Source organism: Callorhinus ursinus, unplaced genomic scaffold, assembly GCF_003265705.2.
Source record: "Callorhinus ursinus isolate GAN/ISIS: 27379988/994484 unplaced genomic scaffold, GSC_fseal_2.0 scaffold7, whole genome shotgun sequence".
Classification (NCBI taxonomy): domain Eukaryota; kingdom Metazoa; phylum Chordata; class Mammalia; order Carnivora; family Otariidae; genus Callorhinus; species Callorhinus ursinus.
The window spans coordinates 64,576,045-64,598,216 of record NW_027397069.1 but is presented as its reverse complement, the minus strand read 5'-3'; the positions used below and the strand labels follow the sequence as shown (position 1 = coordinate 64,598,216).

The following is a 22,172-nucleotide window of genomic DNA, read 5'->3' as shown; positions in this document are numbered from 1 at the left end:
CAGTGGACTTATGACCCAAACTATATAATCGTTGTAAGGGGCCAGCTACATTCCTGGATCTTACCAGTGACCTTATTTTTCCCTTTATGTTCCAAAGGAAAAACTGTCTAAAAAGTTCAATCTTAGGTCATCTAAGTCTATGGCAATAGAGGTCAGACAATGCCATTCTTCTATAGATCTCTGGCTATTTAAGAGTTAGTTTGCAACACATTTTCTGGCTCTCTTCCAGGCAGCAGACAGCTTGACTTCTTGGATTCAGTTTTCACTTCTCCATTTCACACATCCTGTTGTACACATAGAATTGTGACTTTGTGACATGTAGAACTTTAAATCGTCTAAAAGTAACAAAAGCCCTACCTATGTATAGTACCTTCATGTTTAAATTGGTACACGACCTTGATCTTCCTTAGGCTTTTCTCATCAGCCATTATCCCCACAATCATTCAACAGAATAGTTGAATCATGCTTTATGCTGCTTTTAATATATAAATTAAGAAGGAAATCAACTTTCATTTAAGTGCCTTAAAAATCTTCATGATCTTTTCTGGATAGCCAACTTGGCAAATGCCAGGGACTCAGACTTAATGATGAATATTAAAACACTACAAGCTAATATTACTCAGCATAAATACTTATTGAAATTTTTGGTACAGGCAAATGACTGAGGGGCGCCTGGTGGTTCAGTCATTAAGCGTCTGCCTTCGGCTCAGGTCATGGTCCCAGGGTCCTGGGATCTAGCCCCACATCGGGCTCTCTGCTCAGCGGGAAGCCTGCTTCTCCCTCTCCCACTCCCCCTGCTTGTGTTCCCACTCTCACTGTCTCTCTCTGTCAAATAAATTAATAAATAAATCTTTAGGGAAAAAAAAGAAAGAAAGAAATGACCGAAAGCCAGGAATCCTGGATGCTAGTCCCAGTACCTCCAGTGAAATTAAGTGGCAAGTTATTTCACTTCTTTGGACCTCAATTTCTTCATCTACAAAATGTGAGTTTTTAGCTAGATTACTTTTACCTAAAAATCCCTTTTAGCCCTAATATCCTGTTTTTTTAACATGTTAAAATGCTCTGCCAAACAGAAAACAGCAATGTTTAGTATTTTTTGGAGAATCTAGAGTATACCATAAATAGCACCTCATTAATATTAGCAGTATTTATAAGAAAACAAAAAGGTATTATCTTTTTTTTTTTTAAGATTTATTTATTTTAGGGAGAGAAAGCATGAGCAGGAGGGGCAGAGGGAGAGGGAATCTCAAGCAGACTGCGCTGAGCGTGGAGCCTGACACCGGGCTCAACGTCACAACCGAGATCACAACCTGAGCCAAAACCAAGAGATGGATGCTCAACCGACAGTGCCACCCAGGTGCCCCAAAAGGTTATTATCTTTATATGCAAAATTTGATTCATGAACTGGGACAGTAATTTGTAAAAGGTCACAAAATTACAACATAATGAGAACAATGATCCTGATCTTTTTTTTTTTGATTTTGATCTCGACTGTAGTATTCTATTCACTCTACTATCTTTGTTGCTCTTTTGTTATATTTAGAAAGCAGTATGTTTTAACCCTTTTCACCCCCAATCAGCCAACCTTCTCTCTAATGTACTCAAAACTACCCTGTTCAATTCCTTACTGCTTGAAGTCTCCATAGCATTCTCTTTCCCCTTCAACTCCTTTACTGGAATAATTACCAATGATAATTTCTTACCTGTTTCCCACGGACATGCCTTAGAATTCTGGGTGCATTATTTGTCTCATTTTCTACATAATTTCTATTAATTTTCTAATAAATTTAAACCACATGCAGAAAGATCTGTCACTATCATCTGTACATTCACGAGTATCCGCTTGGAGCTTGTACCTTTATACAGACCCCAAACATTCTAAGTAGCATCATAGTTGAAAAGGACATCAGAGACGTTTTGTACTATTTACTTCAATGGTTTGGGACCTTCCTCTTTCAGTGGCCTTTCTCATATTCCCTTCTAGGACTTACCAAGCTCTTCGTCCTTGAAATCAATTTATGAAATTAGCTTTCCAAGTTTTCCAAACATTTGCCTTGAACACTCCTTCTGCATCACTCCCAGCTTCCCTGAGCAAAATATCCCTGCTTACCTGAGGTCTCCAAGATGTAAGCTCTCTCACCCACCTGTCTGACAAGAACCTCAACCAAGTCCATTTGCTCTCACCTCCCTACACAAGTTTTCAGACTTGTCCTAAAACTAGCAAACACAGAGACACTGTTAATTCAACATGTGCAAGTGAGAGGCACACACACTCTGTTCCGTAGATCCAGGAGAGGGGGAAGGAGGCCAATTCTAACTTCCAATCAATTCCCGCCAATAGCAGAGATAAGGAGGTATTCACCTAACTTCAGGCACTCTCATCTCATAGTCTCTCTAGGACACCACCTATCCCAGAAAAGAATTAGAAGAAAACTGGAGACTACACAATTTTCTTATGCATATAAAAACTGCCATGGATACCCAAGAGTCCATGACTCTCAGACCTTAAAGGGCTACAATAATGTGGCCAACACGATTTGTTAAAATACTTAAATTCTTCTGTACCATTTAGTATATAATTATCCTGGGCCCCTTCCAATTTGCAGCCCAGCCCCTTCTCTAGGACCCCGACTGACCCACTAACAAGTTAATGAATGGCACCACAAAGGGCCCATATAGGTTTCCTCTCTAGCACAGTAACCAGCCTCAATCATGACCAGTTGGTGCCCATGCAATCAATCCCCAAAAATCTTGCCTCCTGGACATTGCTATTGGCTCTGTTCAGGGACAGACCCGCTAGGACAAGCCTGTGTTTCACCTGCCTTTCCCACCCATTCCTGGGGAAACTCAAGTGGGTCTTGACCAGGAACAGACCCGGCACTAGCAATCAGCTAGCCAGATCCTGTTCTTTCATGTCCCTCTGCTAGAGCTGGCCTGGAAGATAGTGGGAGATGAGATACCAGTGGCAATACCACTGGCACCCCAGCAGGCCCTTTCGGCAAAAGGCTCCTACTACTCACCAGAGTAGTGATCCCCCCAGAGTTGCCTTCATGTGATTACTTACAGGAACTGCAGCTTCCCCAGGATTTTGACTGAGACAGCCAGAAAGGGAGCAGATGTGCAAGCTGGCCAACAGGCTGACCACACCATTAAATAATTTGAACATTACCTCTGTAAAAACACATATGCAATCAAGCTACCTCTGGGTTTTGACCACCCTTTTGACATACCTGAGACTCACCCCTGGTGAGGAAGACAAAGATACTCGTTGACTGTGCCAAGGGGTGGGTCAGTTAGCTGAAATGCCATCAGATTCCAAATTCCGACTGCATACTCAAGAGCCATCTTGCAATGAACCCCTCACTCAGAGTGTATTTCCATCAATAAGAACTCTCAAATCTATCAGCTACCTTAAGAATATGGGTTCTGACCTAGCACCTCTCACTATTCCTGCCCAAGACTTGACCGGTCAGCCCAAGTCAGGGTGGGTAGGGTTAGGTAAGGCTGTGGTGAGGAGTCCATACAAATGGAAGTGGACTTGTGCTCATCACAGACAAACAAGGCCTCTTTTAAATAACTAAAAAAAAGAAGTTTGATTAAATAACATACTTGGTGATCCCACATCTCTGTCAGATGGTTATATTCACTTCCAGGGGGCAGCTCAGGTCCTTCACAATAGAGAGTGAAACATTACATGGGTTCAGGAGGATCCCATCTTCCTCTGTTAAATGCTGGTGCTTTTAGTAGGGGAACAACAACAAAAACAAAAACAAGGAACACTGGATCTACTTACAGAAAGGCTCATCATTCCACTCATCTTTAATTTTAGTCAATTCAGAGAGACCACCTTGTTCCAAAGTTTTTAGGTTTTTATAACCTATATATCAGACAGCAAAAATAACCCAGGTGATTTTCTGTCACATAAGCTGGAAAACCAGGAAACAATAAAGGTCATTCTACCGTGGTCCACCCAAATCCTTTGTAACCCTCTGGTCACCACTGAAACTAAAACAAATAATCAAATTTTACTATCCGAAATATGGTTAAACATAAGCTATGCTGGACCAAGTTCAGGGCTACCTGGAGTGGCTCCCCAACCCAGAATGCTGAGGAAATGGAAGAGACCACACACTATCAGAATGTCCGCTTGGACTTATGAGTGGCATAAAGCCCCACCACAAGTTGTATGCCTGTCAAACCACTGCTTTGAGAGGGTGCCTCAGGCTACTCCACACATTCAACAAACATGACAAAATGTCTGGTGGCTTTCCAACTACTGGTAAGATGTCCACAGATATTTCCTTCTTCCTATTACTACTCTGTCAAGTATAATCCATTCCAAACAGTGCTATTCAAAAGTATTACCCACACAGATGACAGTCCATAAGCAGTTTGCTACTAGTCCACAACTACAGAAATTGAGAGTAAGTTTTTAAAAACTTCTATAGTAATCTGGATTTTTATATCTGTTGAATTTAACAAAATATATTTAAATTTTTTTCTAGTAATTCACTTTACAGAAGTATCAGCCTGTGATAGATAATAAATTTTTAAAAACTAAGCTTTCACCACAGTTTGAAAGGTGCTTATCTAAAACAAATGGAACTATGTCATATTTCTGCTGAAATCTCTTTAGTGACACCCATTATCTGGATGACAAAGTCTTAGTTCATTAACACTGTCAGGTTCTCCTTGATCTAACCCTTTGATCAGACTACCTCTCTGGAGCAAAACTTCCCAATAGTGTGCTTGGCAACGCTTCAAACGGTGAAAGTAAGACCATGAACGTGGCTGTGCCGGATGGAATTTCCAAGCCCTAGGACCAGTAGCTTTGGAAAGAGTAACCTGGTCCATTTACGCCAGCAAATCCTACAAATTTTGTTTTCTGGTATGTGTCATAATGAGGAAAAGACTGAGAACTGATGCCTGAAATTATCTCCCACTACATTATAAGCCCAATTTTACGCTCCAACAATGAAAAACCTGTTTTCCAACCCATCCCCAAATTTGTATTGCTAACCCAGAGCTCTCACCTGAACACACTACATATTCTCCATCTCCATTTAGATGCATTCCTTAGGACATCTCAAACTTAACATGTCCAGAAGTGAACATCTGTTTTCCTTTCCAAATGTGCTCCTCCTACATTATTTCCCAGTAAACTTTTTCTCTCTCATGTCTATTATTTGATCCATTCAGCAAATCCTGCCAACTTAGCTTCAACAACTCTTACCAACACCTTTACGCCCCTGGTTGAAGTCACAGTCATCTCTTACTTGGATTATGACAAGAGCCCTGCTTCCACTCTTACTTAAAACTGATTCTCAAGACAGCAGCCAGAACTGACTTGCGTAACTTGAAACATAAGTTCTGAATATAACTCAGAACTCTTGAATAGTTTCCCATCTCAAGAGGTTAAAGGCCTATGTTCCTTCAATAATTCACAAGGCCCACATTATTTGGTTGCTTCTTCCTCTTGGACTCTCTTCTACTATTTTGCTCTATGATGATCACCTGGCTCCAGGCAAATGGATCTCCTGCTAGTTCTTAACCACACCAAGCACAGTCTCACCTCATTTGGGCCCTCACTTGCAGGATCCACTGTCTGGTATGCTCTTCCCTCACTGCTGTCTTTGCTAATTCACTCTCTTCAAGTCTCTGCTCAAATTTGACCTCTTCAGTGAGGCCTTTACTGATGACTCCAGGTAAAGTGTCACCCATTTTCCTAAGCCCCACCTTGCCTGTCCCATTTATGCTGCTTCCAATGTTTCCCATAGCACTTACCACCTGACCTATTAGATGCTTATTTATTGGTGTAGGGTCTGCTTCCCTACACTGACTCTAGGAGGGCAGAGGATTTGTCTATTTTGTTCACTGCTGTATCTCTATCACCTAGAACAATGCCTGGCACACAGTAGGCACTCATGAGATACTGTTGAATATATGCATAAATAAATGCATTACTGTTTCCTGCCTCTACGCCCTTCATCACTCAGTTGGTATTGCCTATAGTCCCTTTTCCCATACTTTTTCCCTTGCTAAAATCCCACATTTAGACTAGGCTTAGGCATCAAACTCTTCCAGGTAGACTTCCCTACGCTTAGTCTTCTGCATTTCATTCACTGACTACCACGTCATTAATGGAAGAGTGGAAAAGCAGAAAACATTTTACTGCCTCTTCTCACTACTGGCTCGTATTCCCCAAACACATTTCTCCAATCAGATTCCACTCCCAGTAGCTACCGCTTCCACCTATTTCCCTACTGCACTGAGTACTCCTTCTACATACTGGCATAGATTGTCCCAAGAATCATGATACGCCTGATGTACTTATTAGGAAAAACATAAAGCATTCTGATATGCACTAGGCAAGACAATTCAAGGAAGCCTTGTTTTCCTAGTCCAATTCTGTAACTTGAAATTAGTCCATTTCCCACCAAGAAACGATATAGCTAACATAAAGCATGCCTCCAGCATTTCAACACCATTCATGACATCCTTGCATGCAGCCAACCTTACTTACTAAGTTCTTTTTCAGTTTCTGGTTCCTGACTCTTTTTGTCTTCCAGTTTACCACACCTTTGTTTCATATTTGTTGACTGAACTTATGTTTCCTCAGCATAATCTTAGTGTTTTCTCAGACTTACAGTTAGAAGACCCATTATGGCTCTTTATCCTGCTGTGGGCAAGATGCTCCCCTGAGCTTCAGTTCTGGAGACCTACTATTGGCTCTGCACCCTCGGCAAATCTAACCTAGCTCCTATAAAGGGAGAATTCATATAACCAAACACACACGTCTTGAACATGCCACATCATTTCCATACCACAGCAATTTATTGACATCTTACTTGGGAAGTCTCAAGATTATTATTTTTTTTAAAAAAGATCTTATTTGACAGAGAAAGAGAGAGAGCACGCAAGCAGGGAGAGTGGCAGGCAGAGGGAGAGGGAGGAGCAGGCTCCCCGCTGAACAGAGAGCCCAAAAGGGGGCTCCAACCCAGGACCCTGGAATCATAACCTGAGCCAAAGGCAGACGCTTAACCGACTGAGCCACCCAGGCGCCCCTATTTAACTAATTAAAAACTGCTTTTTCTTCTGATTTCCCTTCTCCATTGAATGCTACTTATTCTGCCTACAGATAACCTCATTTTTCTATAAGCAAATTGTTTCTGAATATAGTAACTTCTTCTACTTCACTGTAAGAGTACATAATAATCTGAGTCAAGAAGAATGGTATGTCATAAAAAATTTAGAGTGCTATCATTTAAAAAAAACAAAATGAGGGGCACCTGGGTGGCTCAGTCAGTTAAGCATCCGACTCTTGATTTCAGCTCAGGTCATGATCTTGGGGTTACGAGACAAACCCTGTGTCAGGCTCTGTGCTCAGCAAGGAGTCTCCTTGAGAGTCTTTCCCTATCCCCCACCCCCACTAGCACACACACGCTCTCTCAAATAAATCCTTAAAAATAAATAAATAAAAATGAGATACTACTAATTATAACTTAAAATATTACAAACTGCCTCTTACCTTTCAACACATACCTTCTTCCCCTTTGCCTAACCAATCTCATGACAACTCATCACTTCTGTAACTGTATTACAAAAGTTGAAAACCAACACACAAACTGATGTTCCTATTTTGAGTAACTCATTTCATAGAAGCCCAGGCTGAAATTAACTGTTTCATACAACTACAGGTAAGCTGATATCACACCAAGACATGAACATTAAAGGGCATGTATGAGAAACAAGAGGAAAATTGTCTCCATGAAGACTAAGAGAGGGGGGTAAAGTCTCACTACTTTCATTATGCTTGGCATTAAAACAAAACAGGGGCGCCTAGGTGGTTCAGCTGTTAAGCGTCTGCCTTTGGCTCAGGTCATGATACCCGGGTCCTGGGATCGAGCCCCACATGGGGCTCCCTGCTCGGCGGGAAGCCTGCTTCTCCCTCTCCCACTCCCCCTGCTTGTGTTCCCTCTCCTGGTGTGTCTCTGTCAAATAAATAAATAAAATCTTAAAAAAAAAAAATCCTTCTTTCTTCTCTTAGAGAAATGTGTTTGTGTGGTGTTGCCTATACACTGCTCTGTGAAACTAATCATACCAAATTTGTCAGTAAAAATGGGAATATCAAATTGACTGGATCATACCAACAGTCCATACAACACAGATGAACTAATAGTGCTGATATGCATGCTAGAAGGGCACATGCATCATTATAAATTGTTTTGAGCTGTTCTACAGCTTAACTCAAGGGCCTACGTTGATGAGGAAGGAAAATGAAGATTTTTTACAAATTTAATAACCAAAAAAATCAAACTTTATCCTTCTCGATATATCCCAGCATTTCTAACTAGTTAAAAATCAGTTGGTTTGTTTCCTTCTCTGCCTATTCCTAGTATATATCAAAAGAGGTAAAATCATTAAAAAGCAAAACAAAATCACAGAATTTCAGGGCTAACGCAAGAGCTATTTCAACTCAAACTCTTAACACACGCATCTCATTTAATCCATCCAATAACCCTATGTTATAGAATGAGAAAGTATTATCCTTACTTAATTATGAGGACAAGTTTCAGAAAGTGGCTTGCTCAAGCTGTAGTCAGAACTGCTACTGTTATCTTCTAATTATGTAATTTCGAATTCTGTGTTTTACTCTAAGTGGAGGTTTCTGTCCTTCACAACAATCCCTAAGGTGCCTTGAAGGACAGTCTGAAACACAGAACTCAATTATACTGTGAACACCTCCAGTGTCAGGCAATCTTCTGAATGAAGCACATGCCATTTTTAGAAAGCTTTGAATTAAAAATTAAGAACCACTGATCCAGTCAAATATCCTTATTTTACACATGAAGGAGCTGCAGAAGAGAGAAGGAAATATCTCACAAATGTCTCTCAAATAGCTAGTGTAATAGCTGTGTATTAGTTTGGTAAGGCTGTGACAAAGTACCATGACTGGGTGGGTGGCTTAATCAACAGAAATTTATTTTCTCAGAATTCGGGAGGTTTCAAGTCTAAGATTGAAATGTCAGCAGGGTTGGTTTCTTCTAAGGCCTCTCTCCTTGGCTGATAGATGGCTGTCTTCTTCCAATGTCTTCATATGGTCTTCCTTTTGTGTGTCTGTGTCCTAATACCATCTTTTTATAAGGATACCAGATATTAAATTAAGAGCCCATCCATATGACCTTATTTTATCTGAACTATCTCTTTAAAAGCTCTATCTTCCAAAACAGTTACATTCTGAGGTACTAGGGGCTAGGACTTCAGCACATAAATTTTGAGGGAACATAATTCAGTCTGTAACACTGTAACACTCTACTTTCTGGTCCCTATAATTCATGTCCTTCTCATAAGCAAAACACATTCACTGCATTCCAACAGTTCCTAAAGTCTTAACTCATTCCAGCATCAACTCTTAAGTCCCATACCTCATCTAAATATCATTTAAATCAGGTATTGGGTGGACCTGAGTTAGGATTCATCCTGAGGCAAAATTCCTCTTCAACTGTGAACTGTGAATCTAGGTAAGTTATCTGCTTTCAAAATACAATGGTGGGACAGGCAGAGGATAGACATTCTCATTCCAAAAGGGAAAAATCAGATATAAGAAAGGGGTAATGTGTCACACACAATTCAAAAACTAACAAGGCAAACTGCATTAGATTTTAAGGCTAAAGAATAATCCCTCTTTGGCTCCACGCTGTCCTCTGGGTGGAGGCCCTGCCTTCCAGGCCCACAGGTGTGGTAGCCCCACCCCCTCAGACTGGGGGCTCTGATCCCATGGTGGCGGGGGGCAGCCCTGCCAGCTTCTGAACCTTCTTCAGGGCCATCCTGTTCCTTGACATTATCTCCAGAACACATACTTTCTAACTTTTCACAAGCATAGGCTGAGAATTTTCCACATCTTCAAGTTTGGTTCCTTTTTGCTTAGCAATTCCTTCCTCAATCTCTCTCTCCTCTTGCGTTTTACTATAAGCAAGGAGAAATGAAGCTGTGGATCTTCACACTTTGCTTAGAACTCTCAGCTAAATATTCAAGTTCATTACACAAGTTCTATTTTCTACAAAACACAGGAATACAATTTAGCCAGTTCTTTGCCACATTCTAACAAGATCGCCTTTTGTTCATTCTCCAGTAACATTTACATCTCAGGCTTCACCAAAGCATCCTTCTCATTTCTACCAAGACTCTTGTCTGTGATCATATGTATATCTCTCCAAGACAACAGAAACCATCCTTCCTTTCACAGCCCTTACCAGAATTACCTTCAATGTCCACTTATCTACTCACAATCTCCTGAGGCAAGCCTGGCTTTTTCTAACATGCACCTCAAAATTCTTCAAACCTCTACCATACCCAGTCCCAAAGTCACTTCAGTACTTCTAGATATTTATTAGAGCAGCATCCCACTTCCCAGTACCAAAATCTATGTTAGTTTGCCAAATCTACAAGTACCACAGATTGGGTGGCTTAAACTACAGAAATTAATTTCCTCACAATTCTGGGGGTTAGAGGTCCAGGATCAAGGTTTCAGCAGGATTGATTTCTTCAAAGGCCTCTCTCCTTGGCTTTTAGATAGCAGTCTTTGTCCTGGGTCTTCACAATGTCTCCCATTTATGTGTGTCTATCCTTATCACTTCTTATAAGGACACCAGTCATATTTGATTTGGGCCCAACCACATGATCTCATTTTATCTTAATTACCTTTAAAGGTCCTGTATCCCAAAATAGTCATATTCTAGGTACTGGACTTCAACACATGAACTTTGAGGCAACACAACTCAGCCCATGACAGGCTGAGAATACTCATATTCACTTTTTGTATAAAATACTGAATATTACTCTTTCCTAGCCACTGTGCTAGCTGATGACCATGAATGAAATGGTGAGCTTAACATACAATGTCTGACTCAAAATGTGACTTAAAAATGAGGGGAAACAATCACATAATCATACAAATTAACAAATAAAAAGTACATGAGAACTTATACCATGTATTTTGGACCTCGCCAAGCCTACTATGTCCAAAAAGGCTTCTTTGAAGAGCTCAAATCTGAAGGATGAGTATGGAAGGGGTGTGTACACATAGAACTTTCCAGGAAAGGAAACTGAACAGCAGAGTCAAGGAACTGAGAGGTAGTCAGTGGGGCTGGAATACAGAAAGTAAGAACAGTAATAAAACATAAGGTTGGAAAGGAAGGTAGGGGTCACATCAACCAGGGTCTTAATTATCATTGTATGGTTTCTGGTCTTTAGCCTAACAGTAATGGGAAGCACCTGAAAAGTTTTACACGTGATTATATTTTCATTTTATAAAGATCACTCTGGAAGGAGAGTGCTGGTAATGTTCTATTTCTTGAGCAGAGTTCTGGCTACATGGATATGATCACTTTCTGAAAATCTGAGCTATACACTTAAAATTTAAGTACTTTTCCATATGTCCATTATACTTCACTCTGGTTAGACTGTGCAAAGGATTAAAACAAAACAAGAACTGATGTGGGGACTCAAGTCTCAGAGATAATTCAAACTAGAGAGATGGCAATCAAAAATGGATGGATTCAAGAGATATGTGAGCGGCAAAATCCACAGGCCCTGGTTGGTGGATTGAGTATGAAGGGGGAAAGGAGGTATCAAAGAAGACTCCCAAATTTCTGGCTTGCAGAAATGGATGGTAGATCCATTCACTATGTAAGGAAATCCTAGAAATCCAGAGATGGGAGAGAAAGTCGCTGTTCAATTTTCCAGGCTTAAAAGTAAAAATATTAGGTAGGCAGATAAGTAAAAAGGTTGAAGCTCAAACACCAAGTCTAAGTAGAAAATACATTTGGGGACCAATACTATTAAAAGCAGTGGGGTACCGAATCCTTCAGCCAATATTTAATGAGCTCCTATCATATTACAGGCACTGGTTTAGATTCTGTGGATACAGCTCAAACAAAAAAACAAGTTCTCATGGGACGTATATTCTTGTTCAGGCAGACCCCTGACAAATCAGTATCAAATAAACAACTTCAACTACTAATAAGTACTATGATGAAAACAAAATGAGACAACGTATTGAGTGACAGGGATAGGTCTATTTTACTTAAGATTGAAATAATCAGGGAAGCCCTCTTTGCAAAGGTGAATTTGAGGTGAGACCTGAATGTTCAAACAGCACTAGGCAGAGAAGGACAACATTCTAGGAAAAGAGCTAGTGCTTAAAGCAAAATCAAGCTTAGCACGTTTGAAGAACAAACAAAAAGACCAGTATAGATGGAATGTAGTAAGGGAAGGGGGAAGAGTTGTGCAAGTCAGGGTCAGGGAAGAAGTAGAGTTTAAGTGGGGAGTGATGTAATTTACATTAAAAAAATTTTTTTTAATTATAGATTACTTGCTCTGTGAATAAAATTATAGTGTGACAAAGAAAAGTAGGGAGACTACCACATCCAAGTGAGAAATGATGTAATCTCATGGGGAAAGCTAAAATTAAGAACAGAAGATGGTCTAGAACTAAAACTTAAGTAATTTTAGAAAGCAAAGACCAAGAGGAAGAGAAGGCAGCAAATGAGACCAAGAAGTACTCACAGAGATATGAACAAAAACCTTATCAAGGAAAAATATTTTAAGGAAAAAAGTGATCAAGAGTCAAATGCTTACTGGGTAGTCATATGAGGACTGAAAAAAGCTCATCAATACAGAGGAACATTTGGAGACCTTAAGATCTATTTAGAATGATAGAGTCAGAAGCTAAAATGGAGTGGGTAGATAGTATCACAAACAGTTGAGGGGAAAATGACAAAAGTCACAGTTCTTTAGTTTGGCTATAAAGGAGTAGTGTCAAGAAAAGGGGGCTTTAATGGGAGTGCCTGGGTGGCTCAGTCGTTAAGCATCTGCCTTCAGCTCCCGTCATGATCCCAGGGTCCTGGGATAGAGCACCTGCATGGGGCTCCCTGATCAACTGGGAGTCTGCTTCTCCCTCTCCCTCTCCACACTCCCCCCATCATGCCTGTTCCTCAAATAAATAAATAAAATCTTAAAAAAAAAAAAAGAAAGAAAGAAAGAGGGAAGGAGGCTTGATCGTGTCTGAATGTGGACAGACTAAGGAAAGAAAGACTAAGAAAGCAAGACTGAAGTTACAGAGAGAAGGAATAACTGACGACATAAAAAGAGTCCTGAGAAAGCAGTAAGAGATGCAATCCAGAACACAGGTGAAGGTGTTTAGATTGGAGGAGGGCTACCCTCTCTACTGAAATAGAAGAGAGAATGGATACAAATGGAAGTGGAACTCAGATTGCCTGACTCTTAAAACAATGTGTTCTTTCCACTAAAATTATGTCATGAATATGCTGAAAAGTAGAACTGAAGAAAAGTTAAATTGAGGTTACTTAGCCTAAAGAAAGCAAATAGTAACTCAATATATATTATTTTTCAAACCAAAAATAATTATATGAAGATGTCTATCAGTACCAGGTATTCTTTATGCTGAATAAAGACAGATGTGTTCAAAATGAAAAGAGATCAAGCACTTGATCTCTCTCTGAACTGAGCAGAGTTCTTTGGAAGAAGGGCTCTGAAAAATGACTTTAGGATAAATACCCAAAGTATTTTTCTCAGATTTTTTGAGAATTCTGCAAAACTTTAAAGCAAAAAGCAAGAGAATAATTTTTAAATGACCCTAAAAGAAATGGATAATCAAAAGCCTGAAGGTTGCTTTCGTTGTCTGTATTCTAGGATTGAATTTCTTGATCCTAAATCATGAATCTAAAGACTACTGGTTCAAAATCAAAAATAAAAGGCTCTGATGTGTTAGATATGACAAGTTAAATGGATGAGCATTCCCCTCTGCTGGTCTGCACATTCTCACCTCTAGCAATTATCAAACCCAAGTAACTCACACTCCATCTCCATGTCTCCTAAATTACAAATTACCCAATAAAGTTGCTCTACTTAGATCAATTGTGTCCTTAATATCAAAGGGTTGTTGACTGTTTTAGGGAGAAGACTATGTCTACCGTTCAACATTTTATTGACTCTTTTTAAAGGACGAAGATCCAAAGGCCTAGTTGTGACCAAGGGTGACAAGGAAGACCCTGTTTTATGGCACTTAGGATACAAGATAATCTTTTTGAATAACTTGGGCTCTACTGGTTTTTGAAAAGCAAAGGGAAGAAATAGGGAGGGAGAAATACCACTTTTGACCACTATCCTTCTAGCCTTAACAATTTCTTCCCTATCATTCCCCAGAATATATATATATTTTAAAGATTTTATTTATTTGACAGAGAGAGACACAGCGAAAGAAGGAACACAAGCAGGGGGAGTGGGAGAGGGAGAAGCAGGCCTCCCGCGGAGCAGGGAGCCCAATGCGGGGCTTGATCCCAGGACCCTGAGATCATGACCTGAGCCGAAGGCAGATGCCCAACGACTAAGCCACCCAGGCACCCCTTTTCCCAGAATATTTTTAAAAATAGGTTTTTTTCTCATTATTTTTAAATTAATTCAAAATGTCTAGCCCAGGCCAAGCCTCCTAACACATTTCCTGTACATACTTGAATTTACTTATATTTGAATTAAAATGTTTTAACCACATCTTTGCCAGTGTTACATTGTACTATATTCCAACAACCTCAATTTGATAATGTGCTGCTTTCTAGGTCCTGAACTGAAAACTACTTTAAACTACTGATGAAACTAATGCTATTTCTTTTCTATTCTGATTTCACATTTAGAAACAGTTAAAAAAAAAAAAAAAGAATCACAATCTACTCTAGGGATTAAGAAAAACCAAACAAGATCCAGTCCTTCTATTTTTTAGGTTAACTAAAACAAAATAAGGCAAATACTCAATAATTCTTCATTCTGTACTTAAAGGTTTTCCTTGTAGAATCGTACTCAATATTTTATATAGTAAACTTAAGTAACTGACTCTTTTATTGTTCTTTAATTTTGGAAAATTAAACAACACAGAAGAAAAAGATGCTATTATAAAAGAAATGCTTAATCCTTCAGAAATTCAGAAAACTGATGTATCAAATTTCCATAACATCTACTACTATAGCACACTTAAGGAATATGTGAACATTGAAAGAAAAATAAAGACCACTTACATAACAGTGCTGATCTATTCTGGGAAATATTGCCTCAAAATCAGCAAAACAAACAGCTTATGTAATTTAACAATCCATTTATTGAATACTACACATTTCAAAAGCTAATTAAAATAAAAAATTAAATTTTTGAACATTAAAGCATAATAGCATATGTAAAAATTCAATTGAAAAGACGTTGCTGAAATATGATTACCAATTGTATCAATATATATTTTGTAGAAAACATTAAATACTAAATGGTATCTCTACTTTCAGTCTTGACTTTTTAAAAACAGGACTCTAAATAAATGGCCACTTACAGGTTTCTTCATTCAATTTCGTTGATAAATTAACATACCTTCAACCCTACAAATTCAAAGGTACAATTAAGACTGATGAATCACTGACCTCTACCTCAGAAACCAATAATATATTATATGTTAATTAAATTTAAATTAAAAAAAAAAGAAAAACAAAACAAAGGTACCATTAAAGTTGCCCTCAACTCTTCACTGGCATTTCTTTCCTACCTTAAAAAAAAAAAAAAGATTATATTGGTAGTAATTTTTAAAAAGATGACTATGTCTAAAAGATAAAATGGGCTATAGTAAGGACTATGTCTGACCTAGAGTTGGATCCCAGTTACATCTCTCCCCAGAGAAATTATGTTGGAGAACTTCGCTTAACCTCTGTTAAGTTTTTGTTTCTTCTTTATAAAACCCTTGTAGGACTGTTATGAAAACTTGGAGCCGTTGACAATCACAATTACAAGAGAGCTTGGCACTGACAGGCATTAAATAAATGGCAACTACTTAAATGAACATTATTATATTAAGGCTGCTGCTATTAAATTCTTATTGCTCACTGTAGCAGCATTGCACAATATGAAGCACTTGTAGAGACTGAGCTCAAAACAAGTTATCAGCTTTCCTTCAAAATCACTCCGTTCTTTAATAAGGATGGACTGGAGAATCATGATGTAACAGTGAATTCTACAATATGGAATTCCCAACTACTACTTACCGACAAGTCTATCATCATGACACTTAAGTATTATAAAATAAATTTTTCTTGAATTCATACATCCAAGTACTATGCCATGTTTATGGGATTCTTAACTAATGAGTAACACATTGTTAGACTTTTATAAATCTTTCCAAGCATTTTCATATCTAAGTTCTAACTAAACGGCAGGGTCAGGAAACCAACTGCAAAGCTGCTTGTCTATAAATATAACATGGTTAATTATATAAGGTTCCTAAGGAACAATGAGTTCACTGAAACAGGAGGGAAACAGTTACCTCCATTTTTGTCAGCCACTTACCATCCCACCATCGTCATTAAAAACGTTATGCAGTTACACAAGGATGGCTGAGCAGAAAATGGACAGAAGAAAAAAAATGTGTACAGGAAAAGATTATGAAAGAAACAAGAAACATGATTTATAATACTATTAAGAAAGAAAAAATAATAAAGGCAGAGAAAGAATCCACAATCCCTTCCCAAAATCAAATTTCATTTCTTTATACTAAAAAAACTTAAGAGTTCAGGATTATAATTGAAGAGACACTACGGAGTTGTACAACTGTAATTAACAGTTGTAGGTGAATTAACCCCAAGGGTAAAACCTTGATTTTATATGTCCTAACCGGGAATGCAGTTAAAACTGCAAGACAAGAAAATAATCCAAATAAAGTGTGTTTCAATGGACTCTACTGAATTGGAACACAATTTTAACCATGAATGAACAGATTATTCTTTTTTTCCCTTAGTTACTAATAAGTTTAAAGGCAAAAAAGCCCTAGGTCATCTTAAAAATCTCTCAGTCTTCCCACTAATTTACAAAAAATTCAATTAAAAATACATTTTTTACAACTGGAAGACACTCCCAGATGAAGTCTTCAGTTACTCACCAAAGTAGGGATAATGCTTGTTAATGTGATTGTGTCTTGTTCTAAGATGAGGAGACAAACTGTAACTGCGTCCATGCTAAATAAAAGAATCTATTTTATTCATACTTAAATTTAAGACAGCTTATTGAAGTTAATGGATCCTATATTGGGAAGTGTATTATAATATGTGATTACCACAATTATCACACCTGGAACGCAACAGGGCTATCATTCAGAGAACAAAATTTGTTAGGAAAAAGGAGAAAGAAGAGATTATTTCTAAACTAAATTACTAAAATAAACTTCTATTAAATGCACCCAAAGTCAAAATTTTCCAACAGACACAGCCTTAGCTTGAGGCTCTCTCTTCAAAAAGTTATTTGTGCTATTCTTGCCCCTTGTTCCTGTGCACAATTTGACAGCAACAATGTGTTAAGAATTTCCAGAGAAGATATATTAAAAATTAAGCTCACAAATGTATATTCTATTATAAAACTTATGCCTTCTAGTGTAAATGTAAATAAAGATATTGAATGTAAATGATAACCAATCTATTACAAGTTTTCTGAACCTAGCTGTAAACATTATAATTATAAATTTTCAAGGTTTGCAATTTACAAACCATGCAAAAAGTGAGAATTTTTTAGACTTAAGATACTTAGCAATTTGAATCAACTGAATTAATTTAAATGTTGTTTTAAATATGTAAAAAGGAATCAGAAAGATGCAAGAGAAAATCACTACTCCTCTTTCAGAACTTATGTCATTGAACAAACTAAACAGTACCTTTTACCACCCTAAGGACATTTTAAGAAGAAATCTGATATACATATAAGGAGACCGATTATTTTAATAATACCTTAATCTTAAAATAAAAATTGGTATGCCAATCTTAATTAGTAAAGAGAAAAACCATCAAAAGGGAGCTATTCATTACTTTTTTAATACAATCCCTCCTTCCTCTGTAAATTCACAAGAATTACATCTAACAATTTTAATAGAAAAAAACTTTATTTATAAATTGTAACCTATAAAACTTAACTCTGAAACCATTAACTCAATCTTCTTTTTCTGCTACCACCAAATATTTATTCTGAATGGTCATTGTAACAAAACTAAACCATGCTTTGTTATGATTCTAGACTAAGGTGTTAATTCTATTTAATGAGTTGCAAATGTTAATAACAATCACACACACACACACACACACACACACACACACACACACACACACACACACCTTAGGCCCTAATAACAAATTCTCAGTTACTGCATTCATGTTAGAATACTACACAAAATTTCAATAAAGACTAGCAAACCTATACAATTAAGGCACTAATATATAAACAACCACATTTCTTCAACATTTTCCAAAGAGAACACCACCAATTTTCTTTATAAATACTTATAAAACCAGGCTCAGAAAATCAGATATTTCTGCAATAACAAAAACGCGAATGTGGTCAAAATAAAGATTTCATATCCTTTAAAATCATGAACTCTTTCAAAACTTACCTATGCATAAGACTAGAAAATTCCACAGTCTATATTAGACAAGAAATAACCAAACTTCAAATACTTAAATCCACCCTACTGCTCCAACAACAAAATACAACCCAATCTTTTATAACAATCTTACTTTAAAACAGACATAAAATACTAAAAAGTTAACATTTTTTGAAAAGATGAATACTGAAAATAAAGATTATCTATTTAAAAAGCAGTACCATAAGTTCAACTTAATTACCACATTAAGTATTTCTGCTAGCAGGATTATGACATATAGAAAACTATAAATTTGTTTATCAAAAAGGAAGTGGTTTTTATACCAAGCCTATGAAAAAACAACTTAGGTCAAGCTGCATTCTACTTAACTAAATGTATTTTATCTTAGTTAAATATGATGACTAATGCCCCACGTTTATTGTTTGGGATGGAGAGACCACCTTAGGATGGGGCACAGGAACTGGGGGCTATTCCATTAAGAATATAACTGGGGGCATAAAAAAACAAGAATATCTGAATACAAGAAAAATCTTGATGAAATATCTTTAATCAGTAAATTTTTTGATTTTTAAAGATTTTTATAGACTTAAAACCAAAGCAATGACTTGTAACAGTGATTTTGGTATCTTTCATTGCATATTCATACTTCATTGTTATTGTTCAAAAAATAAAAACAAAATTAACCAGAATGCTAATGGGGGAACCATATTAATTTAATATGCTTAGAGGAACTATTAATTTTCTGTCTTTAAAAAAACCTTCAAACCTTTTCAGAATGTTAATTTCCCTGCCTCAGTATGGATTTATACTAAAAAAAAATCAACAATGATTAATGATCTCTGCATGATTATTTAAGTACTCAGCAGTACTGAAAGATGAAGTTGATCCATAATAAAATCTGGAAATTTATTTCAGACTTACTGTCTAACATGAACATATTTCTTTATAATTTGTATCTTTCAAAGGCAATTCTCTACTTCCTTAAAATAAATTTGGCTAATTAAGCATCTATTAATCAAAAAACTATAGATTCATAGCACTATTACTCCTAACAGTTTTATAAAGACAGAGGGAAAGGAACACACAGTATACATCTGACAGTTGTTTCATCTGTCCCCAAATTAAATCCTCTATACTATTTTCAAAATGTGCTAATGTACATAATAAAACACTGGAAAAACACAAGCCTAAATACCAAGAAGTATTACTCTGAAACAAAAGAATACATGAAAATAGTGAAGAAAATGTGTGTATGTATAAATATATATACATTTACACACAAAACATGAGTTAGCATATTTGCTGTATCATATTTAGTTAAGATGAATACATACAAACACACATGTTAAACAAAATAAAGCAAAGTAATACCAATTCAAACGTAAACAGCAGTGAATAGTACAAATAAATAGAAATCATATTCTTATCTCACTAAAAGCAATGTAATACAGACCTTGCTGAGAGTACTGTATTTAGTTTTGAGACTTGCACTTAGTATTACTTAAAAAGTAATATATAGATGTGGGAGAACATTTAAAGTAAGGTTGAAAAGAACAGCAAAAGGTTTAAACAATGTATGATGAAAAATTACTAGATTTAGGATGGGCTGGGTTAGGAGGAAGTAAATAGGCCATGAAATATTACCATGTAAAACATCTGAACGATCGTAACATTTTTTTAAATAGGATATAACTAGCTAGGGTTTCTTCCTTAAAAAGAGCAAATCAAAGATGAGGATGAATTACAAAATCTCAGAAATGAATTCCATCTCAGTTTTTAAATTTTAAGTGACAAAACACAATCTAATAAAGAAAACTATCCAATGAGACATATAGTTGGTCTACAAAAAAACTGAAACCAGGAGAAATAAAATATCCTACAAGGCAAATCTTACAATTAATGCTAAGGACCTGTCCAAAATATTTTTTATATTAGAATTATACAGTGTTAAATAGAGAAAAGTGATATATTACCAGAATAACCTGAAAAGCTTTTTCTAAGTATACAGTGATTTCCCTATTTATCCATTCCAGAACCAGAGATTGTGGAAGGATAGGGGGATGGTTTGAGAAGGGTGATGAATATGGATATATTATATATTATGAAAATGTATATTATGGAGAAAACAACCCAGGTGGTTGATACACCTACTGCTGTATAGCATTTGATGGAGAATTTAAGTGATATGCTAATTATAGCTTAGAAATATTTTTGTCATATAGATGAATTTGCAGAAACATAATTTTACCTGTATAATGAATAGAAAAATCAACAGAGGTGCCTTTATCAAGTATTTCTTATATATTTAAGGTAGTTAAGAAAAACTACTAGTATTTTATGAAAAGTTAGATTTAGGTATGAGCTATAAAACTACTCAATATTATCTACAAAACAGATACAATTAGTTTAAAATTCAGTTGTAGAAAAACTATTCTAGTCCTACCCACTCTACTAAGGTGTTTTCATAATTCAAAGGATTAACAACAAAAAATTATAAAAACATTTAAAAAACAATTTTATATAATTTTTATTTACACTTTAGGATTTAAACAACTTGCTGGGAACATCCTTTGTGAGGCAACATAGTCTTTTTTTTTTTTCATTTTAAACTATTTAAACTTCAAGATAGGCTCACTAATTTTTTTCAAGGGCAAGCCAACAAATGTGTTAGCTGAAAATAGCCAGTTTAATGATTATTTGTAACAGAGACTTGATTATGTGAGCCTAGAGAGCCTCCCCACCTCTGTCTCCCCTGTGAAGGAGGAGGTCTTTGTGTGCTTTTGTGTGACGGTTCCACTGAATTCATTACAATAGAGATGGACATTTCGTATTCGTAACGATCCAACATCTGAGCAATCTTCTTTCGAGATACACCATGTTTATTCCTCCTACCAAAAAAGAAAAGGATTTTAATTCTTTAGAATGTATAGGCTTAGAGATTAAACTGTTTTAGAGTAACAGAGTACAGATTCTAAATTATATTTTACAAATAAATACTAAAAGATACATCTCATTCACCCACATTTTAGACAAAAAAAAATTTATACTGGCTCTCAAAAATTTTAACAATATTTTAAAAAGGTTTAAAGATACCATAAATCAGAGCAAAATGTTAACTAATAAAATCTTCCTCACATAAAATTACCAATTCATTGAACCATGGAGTTAATCTTCCCCCCTCTTTTAATAACAAAATCAAAGATTATGAGACAGTGTTTTGGGAATTATAGAGGAAATGAGTGGACTTTTAGGATTATAAAAATCAATATAAAATATCACTTTTCAAAGTTATTTTAGGACACTTCCTTTTGCATTTTTAAAATTTATTATCAATACCAAATTATTATTAGAGATGTAACAACTTGGACATATTTCACAATGTTGAGTGACAGAAACTAGACACAATGAACACATACTGTACTTTACATAGAGTTTGAAAAAAATTAAACTATGGTGTTAGGCAAAATATGTTTTAGAAAAAAACACACATTAAAAAAAAAGAAAGAAAAAAAGACACATTCAAGAGAAGGAAGTAATTACCAGGGAATTCTTACTGGGAAAAGGAATTCAAATAACTTCTGAGGTGTTGATAATGTTCTTATAACATGGGTAATGGTTAAATGAATATTTGCCTTTACAAGAAATTTGTTAAGCTGTGTATTTATACTTTATGTAATTTTCTGTGAGTTTAATTATGACAACA

At 36.5% G+C, this 22,172-nt stretch overlaps 1 protein-coding gene across 6 annotated transcripts in view; it reads right to left on the bottom strand.

Moving 5' to 3' along the window:
* LOC112826779 (NEDD4-binding protein 2-like 2) overlaps positions 1-22,172 on the bottom strand; it is a 111,759-nt gene that overhangs the window by 70,278 nt on the left and 19,309 nt on the right. For 4 of the 6 annotated variants that reach the window (XR_012378826.1, XM_025875068.2, XM_025875072.2 and 1 more), the window contains one exon: positions 21,211-21,357. Coding sequence is in view for 5 of the 6 variants with exons in the window: in XM_025875068.2 (XP_025730853.1) it covers positions 21,211-21,357 (147 nt within the window). In the remaining variant the exon portion in view is untranslated. Of the gene's footprint in view, positions 1-3,646; positions 3,669-21,210; positions 21,358-22,172 lie in introns of those variants that run through there. The other 2 variants (XM_073894714.1, XM_073894715.1) reach the window with 2 other exon arrangements.